The sequence below is a fragment of the Pan troglodytes genome, chromosome 6 (assembly GCF_028858775.2).
Source record: "Pan troglodytes isolate AG18354 chromosome 6, NHGRI_mPanTro3-v2.0_pri, whole genome shotgun sequence".
Lineage (NCBI taxonomy): Eukaryota > Metazoa > Chordata > Mammalia > Primates > Hominidae > Pan > Pan troglodytes.
The window spans coordinates 44782067-44796579 of NC_072404.2; the positions used below are offsets into that span (position 1 = coordinate 44782067).

The 14513-nt window shown below is 40.2% G+C and overlaps 1 protein-coding gene across 9 annotated transcripts in view; it reads left to right on the forward strand.

Annotated features, from left to right (window-relative positions):
- Positions 1-14513, forward strand: part of POU6F2 (POU class 6 homeobox 2) — a 491407-nt gene that overhangs the window by 22097 nt on the left and 454797 nt on the right. For 5 of the 9 annotated variants that reach the window (XM_054687486.2, XM_016957298.4, XM_016957299.4 and 2 more), the window contains exon 1: positions 6998-7091. The exons of 2 other annotated variants lie outside the window; for them this stretch is intronic. In XM_054687486.2, coding sequence (XP_054543461.1) covers positions 7074-7091 — 18 coding nt within the window. In that variant the 5' untranslated portion in view covers positions 6998-7073. Of the gene's footprint in view, positions 1-6980; positions 7092-14513 lie in introns of those variants that run through there. 2 more of the 9 variants (XM_016957300.4, XM_016957301.4) reach the window with 1 other exon arrangement.

Genomic DNA, 14513 nt, shown 5'->3' on the forward strand with positions numbered 1-14513 from the left:
AACGCTGTGACATTAATATTTTGAAAGCCCACTTTTAGATTTATTATTGCTTTGTTGGGGTGTACCATTTAATTACATGTACATTTTGAAAAGGGGATCAATTCAATAATCAGTCTGGTTATGAGATGTTCCTAGGCACGATGGCACAGAACTAATATGTTGTCTTATCCTGTCTCATGCCACCAAAGATGAAATGTACTTGCTTTTTTCCCTTAAAGTAGGTACTAAAACTTTTTATTTTCTGTTCATAATGAGAGATTTTTTAGAGGGAGCTTCTTGAAACCTGGAAAAAATTACCAGCCCTCATTTTAGTTCATTTTGTAATTCATCTTTGTGAATGGCAAGATAAGGAAAGTGGACAGTGGACAGTCAGGGGTCAGTTAGGGTAACTCAAGTGGAGTTAAATGCTTCTCCTCTGCAGGTGCCAGCAAGCATGTTTGGGGGGACATTGGAGCACACTGTTTAAGCAGATTGGCCTTGAGCCAGCAGATTTCTGTTTGTGTTACTTGAAGCTTATAGATATACTCTTGGGAAAATCCTCAGAATATGTGTGCTTTTCTAAATGGGAAGCCTCTTACCGTTTAACACTGATTCACTTATAAGGCTTTTACTTCCAGCGATCACTTGGACTGTCTAGTGAAGCAAGTACAATATTTTTACCAATGTTTATTACACAACAGCCACTAATATCAGACTGCTCTCCACTGTCTATCTTCTGCTAAATGTTCTCTTCATTTCTTCTACATCTCCACCCTCTCCATTTTCTCAACATACACACACACACACACACACACACACCCTCCCAACTTACAATGAGATATTAATCTCTCATATGCATTCATAGCCCTGGCCTCAAGACCAATTTTTGCTTCTCCCAATGCTATAAATTGGGTCACTCAAACATATTTGTTGAAATGGAACAAAAACACTCTGACATTTTGTTTATAGAGTATCTAGAAAAGATCAGGGTCAACAGAGACTTGTCTTCCCACTCCTGTCCTTTTCGTGTCTTCTCTGCCCCATGCACAGGGTCTCCTGTGCACTGTTGGTCCTTCCTTATCAATCACGTGGCCTTTCCTTTTCCTTAGATCTCCCAACACCTTGGTCCTTGGCAAGCAAAAAATGACCTGCCCAGTGTTGTTTGTTCAAATAATCTGTAACTGAATTCATACCTAGGTATTAATATGTGAGTAAACGTGCAGTATTTATCGTTTAAAATGAGTTTCATGGCATTACAGTATATTATCCTTAAAGATAAATTTAATGGTGGAAATTTCATATTGGGAAGATGAGAGAGATGTTTTTGAGTGAATAGTTCCTTACCTCTTAACCTGTGTGACCTATCAGGTTACTTTTCTACCTTGATGTTCTTGATTGTGCCTGCATAGTTGGTAAATAGTTTAAAATGACTTATGGGTATAGCAGCATTAAATTTCCATAATGAGATGAAATATACTAGAAAGATCATTCTTTGACACAGGCCACTTTGATTTTTTTTTTTTTTGCATTGGGTTAGAGTTTATAAACAAAGAGTTGATAATAGGTGATATATTATTTAATTCATGTGATTTTTATCGAGTACTTGTTATGGGTCAGGCATCTATCCTGGGGATAGAAGATTACTAAGATAACTGTGGTCCCTGTTCTCACCTAGCTTGCATTGTAGACAAGCAAACAGATGAGAAACAAGTAAAAAATCAAAGGAGAATCTCAATTTGTGGTATGCACCAGAAAGGAAATGAAAATTATTACTAAGCTAGTGAATTATGATTGAGGATGGGAAATCTACTTTAGTTGAGGATATGTGGGAAGACCATGTCTGAGCTCTCTCCTAAAGGTTGCATGGTCAACCTGTTGACCACGGCTGGTGCTGCCATGGGAGAAATGGTGATAATGGTGGTGGTGATGGTGATGGTGATATGATGTTGATGGTGATGTGATGATGATATAATGGTGATGGTAATGGTGATGGTGATGTTGGTGATGGTGGTTATGTGATGGTGATAGTGATGGTGATGTAATGATGATGGTGATGGTAGTGATGTGATGATAGTCATGGTAATGTGATGATAGTCATGGTGATGTGATGATGCTGCTGATGGTGATGGGGATGATGATGTGAATGGTGATGACGATGTTGGTGATAGTGAAGATGTGGTGGTGATAGTCATGGTGATGTGATTTGTTGGTGATGTTGATGGTAATGTTGATTATAAGCCACAATGGGGTTTAAAACTAACCTGTGGTAAAAATAACAGGGCTATGTCAAATGGAACTCCTTGACATATTATCAAAGAAGACCTAGAAATAACAGACAGGATGATATTAAATAAGTTGTTTAGTCTTACCTTTGGCTTTAAACAATTTACTCTGGAATGTACACTTTGTGGCAAAGGAGCAAGCAATACTTCTAGAGTTTACACATTTTCTTTGATAGGTAATGAATTCTAGGAGAAACAAAGTGATTACTATTACTCTGCTCTTCCTTAGGCAAAATCCAGAGATTTTGAAACCAGTTTGTTAATATAAGGTTGATTTTGCCTTGAGGTTAGTGATTTACAAGTTTTGTTGTTGTTGTTGTTGTTGTTGTTTTCGAGACAGGGTCTCACTCTGTTGCCCAAGCTGGAGTGCAGTGGCACAATCTCAGTTCACTGCAATCTTTGCCTCTAGGGTTCAAGCAATTCTCGTGCCTCAGCCTCCCAAGGGGCTGGTACTACAGGCATGTGCCACTATGCCTGGCTAATTTTTATATTTTTAGTAGAGATGGGTTTCACCATGTTGGCCAGGCTGGTCTTGAATCTGTGGCTTCATGTGACCCACCCACCTCAGCCTCCCAAAGTGCTGGGATTATGGGTGTGAGCCACCACACCCGGCCAGTGATTTACAAAGTATTAAGGAGAAAAAAAACATTTTAGAGCAATAAACTGATTACTGACTTACTGCTTTGGTAATTTATTGATTTGATCAGTTTCTTCAAGTGACTACAAGTTGTTTTTCCCCTCCGGGGAATTTTTGAATTTTTTCTGATGCATATCTTCTTCTCGGCCTTGCCCTTTCCTCTCTTCCTTTTCCTCCCTCTCCTGCCAAAATGTCCTCTGCATAGAAATATGAAGGTTTCCTTTATGATTTAGTATTAATGTTAGACTATGAAAAGAGCGTTTAAAATTTTGCTGAGTTGCTATTAGTTATACTAAGACTCATTCATAATCTGTGGGACAGCACTTGTGGAAAGCCAACACGGTTTAGTTATCTTCGTTTCCAAATCTGGAAGACTTTAATGACATGGAAAGAATCTCAGTTATTTAGTTAACCAGACAAAGCAGATTGTAGTACATTTGTACTACATGCTTCTGTTTTATAAATAATACAGAAAGATGAGATGCATATCTAAATATTTATGGATGTGTACAAAAAGCCATCAAGGACATACTAAAATGTTAATCTCTTACTTGTAGGCTATTTTGAAAACATTTTCTTTTTTTTTCCTTTTTCTAACTTCAAAATTTAAATTCTAAAGTTCAAAGGCAAAAAGACGATTTTTGAAATAAACCACAAAAATAGTAAGTTGTTTTCACCTTTGATCTAGTAATTCTACTTTTAGGAAATACTCAGCGACCTGGATAAAGAAATTATATTAGCACTCACACATGAAAAGGAAGCATCTGATGTCTTAAAAGAAGGAAGTGATTGGGCTGGTCACGGTGGCTCATGCCTGTAATCCCAGCACTTTGGGACGCCGAGGCAGGCGATCGCGAGGTCAGGAGATCGAGACCATCGGGTCTAACATGGTGAAACCCCGTCTCTACTAAAAAAAAAAAAAAAAAAAAAAATTAGCTGGGCGTGGTGGCAGGCACCTGTAGTCCCAGCTACTCGGGAGGCTGAGGCAGGAGAATGGTGTGAACCTGGGAGGCAGAGCTTGCAGTGAGCCAAGATCGCGCCACTGAACTCCAGCCTGGGCGACAGAAGGAGACTCCGTTTCAAAAAAAAAAAAAAAAGAAGGGAGTGATTAAGCATATTAAATCCATAAATCATGTGACGTTACAATTGTTTTCAAAGAAATTGACCTGGGTATGTGCTTATGATATAATGTGTAATGTTAAGTGAAAAAAATAGCTTATGTAGTATGGTTCTAATTATGTAAATTTTAAAAGTGTAGGAAAAAAGACCATAAAGAAATAACCAAACTTTCGGCAGTGATAATTTTTAGGTTTGGGGAATCATGTTTTTTTTTAACTTTTCAATGAATAGACATTCCGTTTAAAATGAGATATACATATAAACGTTTATATATATTTTTCAAAGAATCAGAATAAAATCTCTGATAACAATTCATCTTGATGTTTTGGTAATAATAATTGGGAAGGCCTAGAACATATTCCTTTTCACTGTGTTCACCCAGTGCCTTAAGGAAACAAATAACAAATAAGAGCCTCCAATTTCTTGGACACTTCTTATATGCTGTTTAAACTTCACAGAAATATTTTTAAAAATCTCAGGCTTTAGGGAGTTGGATTATAAAAGCAGCCATAGCTTGGACATATTATTGTCAATATGAGTATTAGGCACATTTGATTATCAATACAGTCAACTCTACTCAGTTGGTCAGAACTGTTCAATCAGATTGATAGACAATAGAAGATTTTCCTGTTTCCTTGCATTCTGGACATTTTGAATGAGAATTTGTTCCACTAAATTGGTGCCTCTGTTAAGCTCCAGGACAAGCCCAGTGAATGAGCTGACTCAATTGTTTAGGCATCTTTGGACCTCTGAGTTAGAGGAAGAAAACTGTGGACTAGCAGTGCCTGTGCAGAGGAGGCCCTCAATAAATAAATGATGGGCACCTAAGGCACATTTAGTCTTGTCCGCACTTCATCCCACAGTTTAACCTGGAAAGTTGGTACTTTATATATGTATATTATTTACATGAATGATACTTGTCTGGGACTAAAAAGTAAAATAGGAGAAGTAGTTGTATTAACAGTAATAAAAATATACTGAAAATCAGGGCTGCCAATTATTGGTCCACCTGCTGTGCTCCGGGCCCTGCAAGAGATCCTGGCATTTGTCTTCTCGTTAATGTGATGCCGCCCTGATTTGCTATAGGACTTGCCCTTTCCTGAGGATTCTAACATGTGAAAAGACACAATGGCCAGGCTCTCAGCACATATGATGTCTAATGCCCTTCAACCCTTTCTTGTTTTTGGTCTGTGCCCTGATGGTTTTCCATCTCATCTGTGGCAGATGAGATTCAAGGTGAGAGAAAGAACAAACCCTATAAGGTAATTCTGTCACTCACCTCATCTTCATAATCTTCCCTGAGCTTCCTCTGCTGCTCACCCTGGTATTGATCGTGTCACTGGCTATAGCAGACCAAGGCAGGGGGCTGCAAACCTTTCCTCACAACCCTCGCCAGTGCGCCTGTTTCAGCTCCAAGAAGAAAAGCCTGCTGTGAAAACAATCAGTGCATTTGCTTTAGATCTAAGTGATTCCAACTAGGTCGATGCTTCATGCTGATGTGTTGAAAACATTTAAAAAATTTCTCAGAGTTTGATTTCCACGGGAACATTGTGGCATGTGTCTCAGTGTCTGCAGTTGTTATTTTTCACGAATGCAGCTGACAACTGCTTCCTGCCACAGCACACAAAAGCAGTAGGAAAACGGAGGCTTTTGTCTGGATGGATATTTACTATAAATGCTTTCTGGGGAAAGGGAGAAACCTCTGTGTGTGTGTGTGTTTGTGTTGTGTGTTGTGTGTTTGCGTGCGTGCGTGCAGGCACGTGTGCACGTGTATGTAGGTTGGGTTGATAGCCGCACGCTATCTTGACCTGCCGTCAAAGAGGTTTTTGTTTTAGTTTTTGTTTTTTTTCACTCCTGAAGTGAGTAAGATCCAATGTTGATAGGGTATAAATGCAAGAGAATGGACTACTGTCTGGTTTGGGTTTGAGTTTTGAGATTTCCTTTGTTTTGGCACTGACTTTCCCAGACAAATAATTCATAATAATGCCAAGAGTTGCTTTATCTTCTAAAGGATCTAACAGATCTCTGCAAGTTTATGTTTATATCCAGAAACAATTGGACCTTTTCATCATATTGTGACATGCAGCAGTAAAATGGACATTATGAAAGGGAGCTATCCTCACACAAATTCATATGTATTTAATCTCTGACAGAGATCCAGGATAATATTTAATTGTAGAATCTAAGCTAACAAGTTTTCCACCTGAAAAGTAATCTCTCTAAAGAAAAGGAATGCTGTGCCAGCATGTATGTGGTGTATTGTGGTATTGGGGGGACATGATAAGGGGTAAGGGGCCCAGTCTAAAAGTGTTGGAGTCAGGGGCATGGACAAGCATCTTACACCTGATCACATTTTTAAATCCCCATTCTAGTTAATAATACAGTTGGGCCGGGCGCGGTGGCTCACACCTGTAATCCCAGCACTTTGGGAGGCCGAGGCAGGCAGATCACCTGAGGTCAGGAGTTCGAGGCCAGCCTGGCCAACATGGTGACACCCCATCTCTTCTAAAAATACAAAAATTAGCCAGGTGTGGTGGCACACACCTGTAATCCCAGCTACTCAGGAGGGTGAGGCAGGAGAATTGCTTGAACCTGGGAGGCGGAGGTTGCAGTGAGCTGAGATTGTGCCACTGCATTCCAGCCTGGGTGACAGAGCAAGACTCAGTCTCAAAAAAATAAAAAAAAAAAGTAGAGCCTAGAATTTGTTTTAAAAATATAGAACAATGTACCTACAAGCCACACCTTCAAAATTACTCCTTTATTTAGAGATAAAGTCAGAGAGCTGACATTAGGGCTTCTTATTTTCCCATGTAGCTCCACGGAAGATCTGTGGCTAAGTCAGAGTCAGAACCTAGTTGTTTAGTGTTCTGTCTGCCAAGTCCTGTAAAAAGCATGTGTGTCATTTCAGCTGAGTTTTCTTTGCAATGTCATCATTTAAATAAAATGTTGGGGTTTTCTTCTAGGCATGAACTCTCTTGGGTTGTGTTACCCTGTTTGCTGTTTACTGTCAAGATGCTGAAAGAATGTTCTTATAATGATCCAAGAGGAAGTGGCAAATGAGTGCTCTTCTTCAGGTATTTTGTTGATTTTTCAGAATGCCTACCAATAGGAAATTTCCACAAAATTATAATCTGTGAGTTTATTGTATAAAATCGGAGGGAAATAATTGTCATGTTTCCTTGAGTCAAATGAGTGAGATTCCCTTTTGCTCTGATGTGCTGCTTCTCCAAAAGGTTAGATTTATTTTATGCCAGAATTATTCCTTAATTAATAAGCTGTATCCATGGGTGGCATTACAGTTTGTTTTACTGAACACCTACATTGACTATATATCTCTTTCCTTACTGTTTACGTACTTGACCATTAGAGTTTATATTCTAAATACAAGCTGCACATAATCTTTTATGGAATTTTATTTGCTATTTTTATATTTCATTTTAAAAATAAGGTAGATGTGGCTTTTATGGGAAAAGATACTCTAGATTTTTGAGTATTACTTTACACTTCTATTTCGAGTTATCTGCAATTAGGAGGCTTAAAGTATTTTGGGGGGATGTTGGGTCAGTAATACCCACAGTTTCCTTATGAAGAAAGTGGGAAGAAAATTTCAGTGGAATGTATTCTGTCTTGAAGGAACAGAAAACTTGAAAGGAGACCTAGGTCACTGATGATGGGTCTAGGAACAGAATTTATCTCCAGTTTTCTAATTGCTTCTTTTAAATTAGATATGTACTTTTATTATTATTATTATACTTTAAGTTTTAGAGTACATGTGCACAATGTGCAGGTTAGTTACATATGTATACATGTGCCATGCTGGTGCGCTGCACCCACTAACTCATCATCTAGCATTAGGTATATACCCCAATGCTATCCCTCCCCACTCCCCCCACCCCACCACAGTCCCCAGAGTGTGATGTTCCCCTTCCTGTGTCCATGTGATCTCATTGTTCAGTTCCCACCTATGAGTGAGAATATGCGGTGTTTGGTTTTTTGTTCTTGCGATAGTTTACTGAGAATGATGTTTTCCAATTTCATCCATGTGCCTACAAAGGACATGAACTCATCATTTTTTATGGCTGTGTAGTATTCCATCGTGTATATGTGCCACATTTTCTTAATCCAGTCTATCATTGTTGGACATTTGGGTTGGTTCCAAGTCTTTGCTATTGTGAATAATGCCGCAATAAACATACGTGTGCATGTGTCTTTATAGCAGCATGATTTATAGTCCTTTGGGTATATACCCAGTAATGGGATGGCTGGGTCAAATGGTATTTCTAGTTCTAGATCCCTGAGGAATCGCCACACTGACTTCCACATGGTTGAACTAGTTTACAGTCCCACCAACAGTGTAAAAGTGTTCCTGTTTCTCCACATCGTCTCCAGCACCTGTTGTTTCCTGACTTTTTAATGATTGCCATTCTAACTGGTGTGAGATGGTATCTCATTGTGGTTTTGATTTGCATTTCTCTGATGGTCAGTGATGATGAGCATTTTTTCATGTGTTTTTTGGCTGCATAAATATCTTCTTTTGAGAAGTGTCTGTTCATGTCCTTCGCCCACTTTTTGATGGGGTTGTTTTTTTCTTGTAAATTTGTTTGAGTTCATTGTAGATTCTGGATATTAGCCCTTTGTCAGATGAGTAGGTTGCAAAAATTTTCTCCCATTTTGTAGGTTGCCTGTTCACTCTGATGGTAGTTTCTTTTACTGTGCAGAAGCTCTTTAGTTTAATTAGATCCCATTTGTCAATTTTGTCTTCTGTTGCCATTGCTTTTGGTGTTTTAGACATGAAGCCCTTGCCCATGCCTATGTCCTGAATGGTAATGCCTAGGTTTTCTTCTAGGGTTTTTGTGGTTTTAGGTCTAACGTTTAAGTCTTTAATCCATCTTGAATTCATTTTTGTATAAGGTGTAAGGAAGGGATCCAGTTTCAGCTTTCTACATATGGCTAGCCAGTTTTCCCAGCACCATTTATTAAATAGGGAATCCTTTCCCCATTGCTTGTTTTTCTCAGGTTTGTCAAAGATCAGATAGTTGTAGATATGCGGCATTATTTCTGAGGGCTCTGTTCTGTTCCATTGATCTATATCTCTGTTTTGGTACCAGTACCATGCTGTTTTGGTTACTGTAGCCTTGTAGTATAGTTTGAAGTCAGGTAGTGTGATGCCTCCAGCTTTGTTCTTTTGGCATAGGATTGCCTTGGCGATGCGGGCTCTTTTTTTGTTCCATATGAACTTTAAAGTAGTTTTTTCTAATTCTGTGAAGAAAGTCATTGGTAGCTTGATGGGGATGGCATTGAACCTGTAAATTACCTTGGGCAGTATGGCCATTTTCACGATATTGATTCTTCCTACCCATGAGCATGGAATGTTCTTCCATTTGTTTGTATCCTCTTTTATTTCCTTGAGCAGCGGTTTATAGTTCTCCTTGAAGAGGTCCTTCACATCCCTTGTAAGTTGGATTCCTAAGTATTTTATTCTCTTTGAAGCAATTGTGAATGGGAGTTCACTCATGATTTGGCTCTCTGTTTGTCTGTTGTTGGTGTATAAGAATGCTTGTGATTTTTGTACATTGATTTTGTATCCTGAGACTTTGCTGAAGTTGCTTATCAGCTGAAGGAGATTTTGGGCTGAGACAATGGGGTTTTCTAGATATACAATCATGTCATCTGCAAACAGGGACAATTTGACTTCCTCTTTTCCTAATTGAATACCCTTTATTTCCTTCTCCTGCCTAATTGCCCTGGCCAGAACTTCCAACACTATGTCGAATAGGAGTGGTGAGAGAGGGCATCCCTGTCTTGTGCCAGTTTTCAAAGGGAATGCTTCCAGTTTTTGCCCATTCAGTATGATATTGGCTGTGGGTTTGTCATAGACAGCTCTTATTATTTTGAAATACGTCCCATCAATACCTAATTTATTGAGAGTTTTTAGCATGAAGGGTTGTTGAATTTTGTCAAAGGCTTTTTCTGCATCTATTGAGATAATCATGTGGTTTTTGTCTTTGGCTCTGTTTATATGCTGGATTACATTTATTGATTTGCGTATATTGAACCAGCCTTGCATCCCAGGGATGAAGCCCACTTGACCATGGTGGATAAGCTTTTTGATGTGCTGCTGGATTCGGTTTGCCAGTATTTTATTGAGGATTTTTGCATCAATGTTCATCAAGGATATTAGTCTAAAATTCTCTTTTCTGGTTGTGTCTCTGCCCGGCTTTGGTATCAGAATGATGCTGGCCTCATAAAATGAGTTAGGGAGGATTCCCTCTTTTTCTATTGATTGGAATAGTTTCAGAAGGAATGGTACCAGTTCCTCCTTGTACCTCTGGTAGAATTCGGCTGTGCACCCATCTGGTCCTGGACTCTTTTTGGTTGGTAAGCTATTGATTATTGCCACAATTTCAGCTCCTGTTATTGGTCTATTCAGAGATTCAACTTCTTCCTGGTTTAGTCTTGGGAGGGTGTATGTGTTGAGGAATGTATCCATTTCTTCTAGATTTTCTAGTTTATTTGCGTAGAGGTGTTTGTAGTATTCTCTGATGGTAGTTTGTATTTCTGTGGGATCGGTGGTGATATCCCCTTTATCATTTTTTATTGCATCTATTTGATTCTTCTCTGTTTTTTTCTTTATTAGTCTTGCTAGCGGTCTATGAATTTTGTTGATCCTTTCAAAAAACCAGCTCCTGGATTCATTAATCTTTTGAAGGGTTTTTTGTGTCTCTCTTTCAGTTCTGCTCTGATTTTAGTTATTTCTTGCCTTCTGCTAGCTTTTGAATGTGTTTGCTCTTGCTTCTCTAGTTCTTTTAATTGTGATGTTAGGGTGTCAATTTTGGATCTTTCCTGCTTTCTCTTGTGGGCATTTAGTGCTATAAATTTCCCTCTACACACTGCTTTGAATGCGTCCCAGAGATTCTGGTATGTTGTGTCTTTGTTCTCATTGGTTTCAAAGAACATCTTTATTTTTGCCTTCATTTCGTTATGTACCCAGTAGTCATTCAGGAGCAGGTTGTTCAGTTTCCATGTAGTTGAGCGGTTTTGAGTGAGATTCTTAATCCTGAGTTCTAGTTTGATTGCACTGTGGTCTGAGAGATAGTTTGTTATAATCTCTGTTCTTTTACATTTGCTGAGGAGATCTTTACTTCCCAGTATGTGGTCAATTTTGGAATAGGTGTGGTGTGGTGCTGAAAAAAATGTATATTCTGTTGATTTGGGGTTGAGAGTTCTGTAGATGTCTATTAGGTCCACTTGGTGCAGAGCTGAGTTCAATTCCTGGGTATCCTTGTTGACTTTCTGTCTCGTTGATCTGTCTAATGTTGACAGTGGGGTGTTAAAGTCTCCCATTATTAATGTGTGGGAGTCTAAGTCTCTGTGTAGGTCACTCAGGACTTGCTTTATGAATCTGGGTGCTCCTGTATTGGGTGCATATATATTTAGGATAGTTAGCTCTTCTTGTTGAATTGATCCCTTTACCATTATGTAATGGCCTTCTTTGTCTCTTTTGATCTTTGTTGGTTTAAAGCCTGTTTTATCAGAGACTAGGTTTGCAACCCCTGCCTTTTTTTGTTTTCCATTGGCTTGGTAGATCTTCCTCCATCCTTTTATTTTGAGCCTATGTGTATCTCTGCACGTGAGATGGGTTTCCTGAATACAGCACACTGATGGGTCTTGACTCTTTATCCAATTTGCCAGTCTGTGTCTTTTAATTGGAGCATTTAGTCCATTTATATTTAAAGTTAATATTGTTATGTGTGAATTCGATCCTGTCATTATGATGTTAGCTGGTGATTTTGCTCGTTAGTTGATGCAGTTTCTTCCTAGTCTTGATGGTCTTTACATTTTGGCATGATTTTGCAGCGGTTGGTACCGGTTGTTCCTTTCCATGTTTAGCGCTTCCTTCAGGAGCTCTTGTAGGGCAGGCCTGGTGGTGACAAAATCTCTCAGCATTTGCTTGTGTGTTAAGGATTTTATTTCTCCTTCACTTATGAAGCTTAGTTTGGCTGGATATGAAATTCTGGGTTGAAAATTCTTTCCTTTAAGAATGTTGAATATTGGCCCCCACTCTCTTCTGGCTTGTAGGGTTTCTGCCGAGAGATCCGCTGTTCGTCTGATGGGCTTCCCTTTGAGGGTAACCCGACCTTTCTCTCTGGCTGCCCTTAACATTTTTTCCTTCATTTCAACTTTGGTGAAACTGACAATTATGTGTCTTGGAGTTGCTCTTCTCAAGGAGTATCTTTGTGGTGTTCTCTGTATTCCCTGAATCTGAACGTTGGCCTGCCTTGCTAGATTGGGGAAGTTCTCCTGGATAATATCCTGCAGAGTGTTTTCCAACTTGGTTCCATTCTCCCCATCACTTTCAGGTACACCAATCAGACGTAGATTTGGTCTTTTCACATAGTCCCATATTTCTTGGAGGCTTTGCTCATTTCTTTTTATTCTTTTTTCTCTAGACTTCTCTTCTCACTTCATTTCATTCATTTCATCTTCCATTGCTGATACCCTTTCTTCCAGTTGATCGCATCGGCTCCTGAGGCTTCTGCATTTTTCCCGTAGTTCTTGAGCCTTGGTTTTCAGCTCCATCAGCTCCTTTAAGCACTTCTCTGTATTGATTATTCTAGTTATACATTCTTCTAAATTTTTTTCAAAGTTTTCAACTTCTTTGCCTTTGGTTTGAATGTCCTCCCGTAGCTCAGAGTAATTTGATCGTCTGAAGCCTTCTTCTCTCAGCTCATCAAAGTCATTCTCCATCCAGCTTTGTTCCGTTGCTGGTGAGGAACTGCGTTCCTTTGGAGGAGGACAGGCGCTCTGCATTTTAGAGTTTCCAGTTTTTCTGTTCTGTTTTTTCCCCACCTTTGTGGTTTTATCTACTTTTGGTCTTTGATGATGATGATGTACAGATGGGTTTTTGGTGTGGATGTCCTTTCTGTTTGTTAGTTTTCCTTCTAACAGACAGGACCCTCAGCTGCAGGTCTGTTGGAATACCCTGCCGTGTGAGGTGTCAGTGTGCCCCTGCTGGGGAGTGCCTCCCAGTTAGGCTGCTCGGGGGTCAGGGGTCAGGGACCCACTTGAGGAGGCAGTCTGCCCGTTCTCAGATCTCCAGCTGCGTGCTGGGAGAACCACTGCTCTCTTCAAAGCTGTCAGACAGGGACATTTAAGTCTGCAGAGGTTACTACTGCTATCTTTTTGTTTGTCTGTGCCCTGCCCCCAGAGGTGGAGCCTACAGAGGCAGGCAGGACTCCTTGAGCTGTGGTGGGCTCCACCCAGTTCGAGCTTCCCGGCTGCTTTGTTTACCTCAGCAAGCCTGGGCAATGGCGGGCGCCCCTCCCCCAGCCTCGCTGCCGCCTTGCAGTTTGATCTCAGACTGCTGTGCTAGCAATCAGCGAGACTCCGTGGGCGTAGGACCCTCCGAGCCAGGTGCGGGACATAATCTCGTGGTGCAACGTTTTTTAAGCCGGTCCGAAAAGCGCAATATTCGGGTGGGAGTGACCCGATTTTCCAGGTGCGTCCGTCACCCCTTTCTTTGACTCGGAAAGGGAACTCCCTGACCCCTTGCGCTTCCCAAGTGAGGCAATGCCTCGTCCTGCTTCGGCTGGCGCACGGTGCGCGCACCCACTGACCTGCGCCCGCTGTCTGGCACTCCCTAGTGAGGTGAACCCGGTACCTCAGATGGAAATGCAGAAATCACCTGTCTTCTGCGTCGCTCACGCTGGGAGCTGTGGACCGGAGCTGTTCCTATTCGGCCATCTTGGCTCCTCCCTAGGTAGGTACTTTTTAAAAATGGGGTGACTATTCAGAATGTCTTGTTCTGTAGAGTTTTAGACTTTTAGAATGTTGGGGATAATATAATCAATTGATTCCGGCATGATAATGATATTTTGCAGTGTTCCATAGCATAAAGAAGGCAGCATTTATGTTAAACATGGTCCCTTCCTTTCTGTTAACGGCATTTGTCTATAAACACCAAGGGAGGGGAGCTGCTGTAAGTCAATGAGTGGAGGAAATAGTTGTAATATGTCATCTTTCCAACATCGTTTCATTCATTTTAAAAATGAACTCCTTGGGTGTGCTGTAGAAACACTATTTTACTTTAAATATACTAGCAAGAGCCCTATTCGTAAAGAATTTATGCACTTAATTTATGTACTCAGCTTGTCAGGTTACTTTGTTTCCAGATTTTTTCCCTTCAGAGGAATGAGAGAGTCCTCATGAGTTGCAGAAAGAAAAACCATAGGCTTATAATAAGCTTTTACTGGCTCATGTGTGAAGCTTAGCCTACTATAGATTTTCCAGAAAATCAAATATGGATGTGGCGGAAATATCTTTTCTGGCTAGGAGAAGCGACTCATTATGAAACAATTAACTGTACATCTCTTGGGAGTGTCTTTAAGTAGTTACTTAAAAGCCAATGTTTAGCAGCAGAACCTTCAGAGAGGCATAACCCAATGCTGGCAGTGTAGGAAAGCAGCTTTAAATGAACATTTTCCACAGGAGATTGT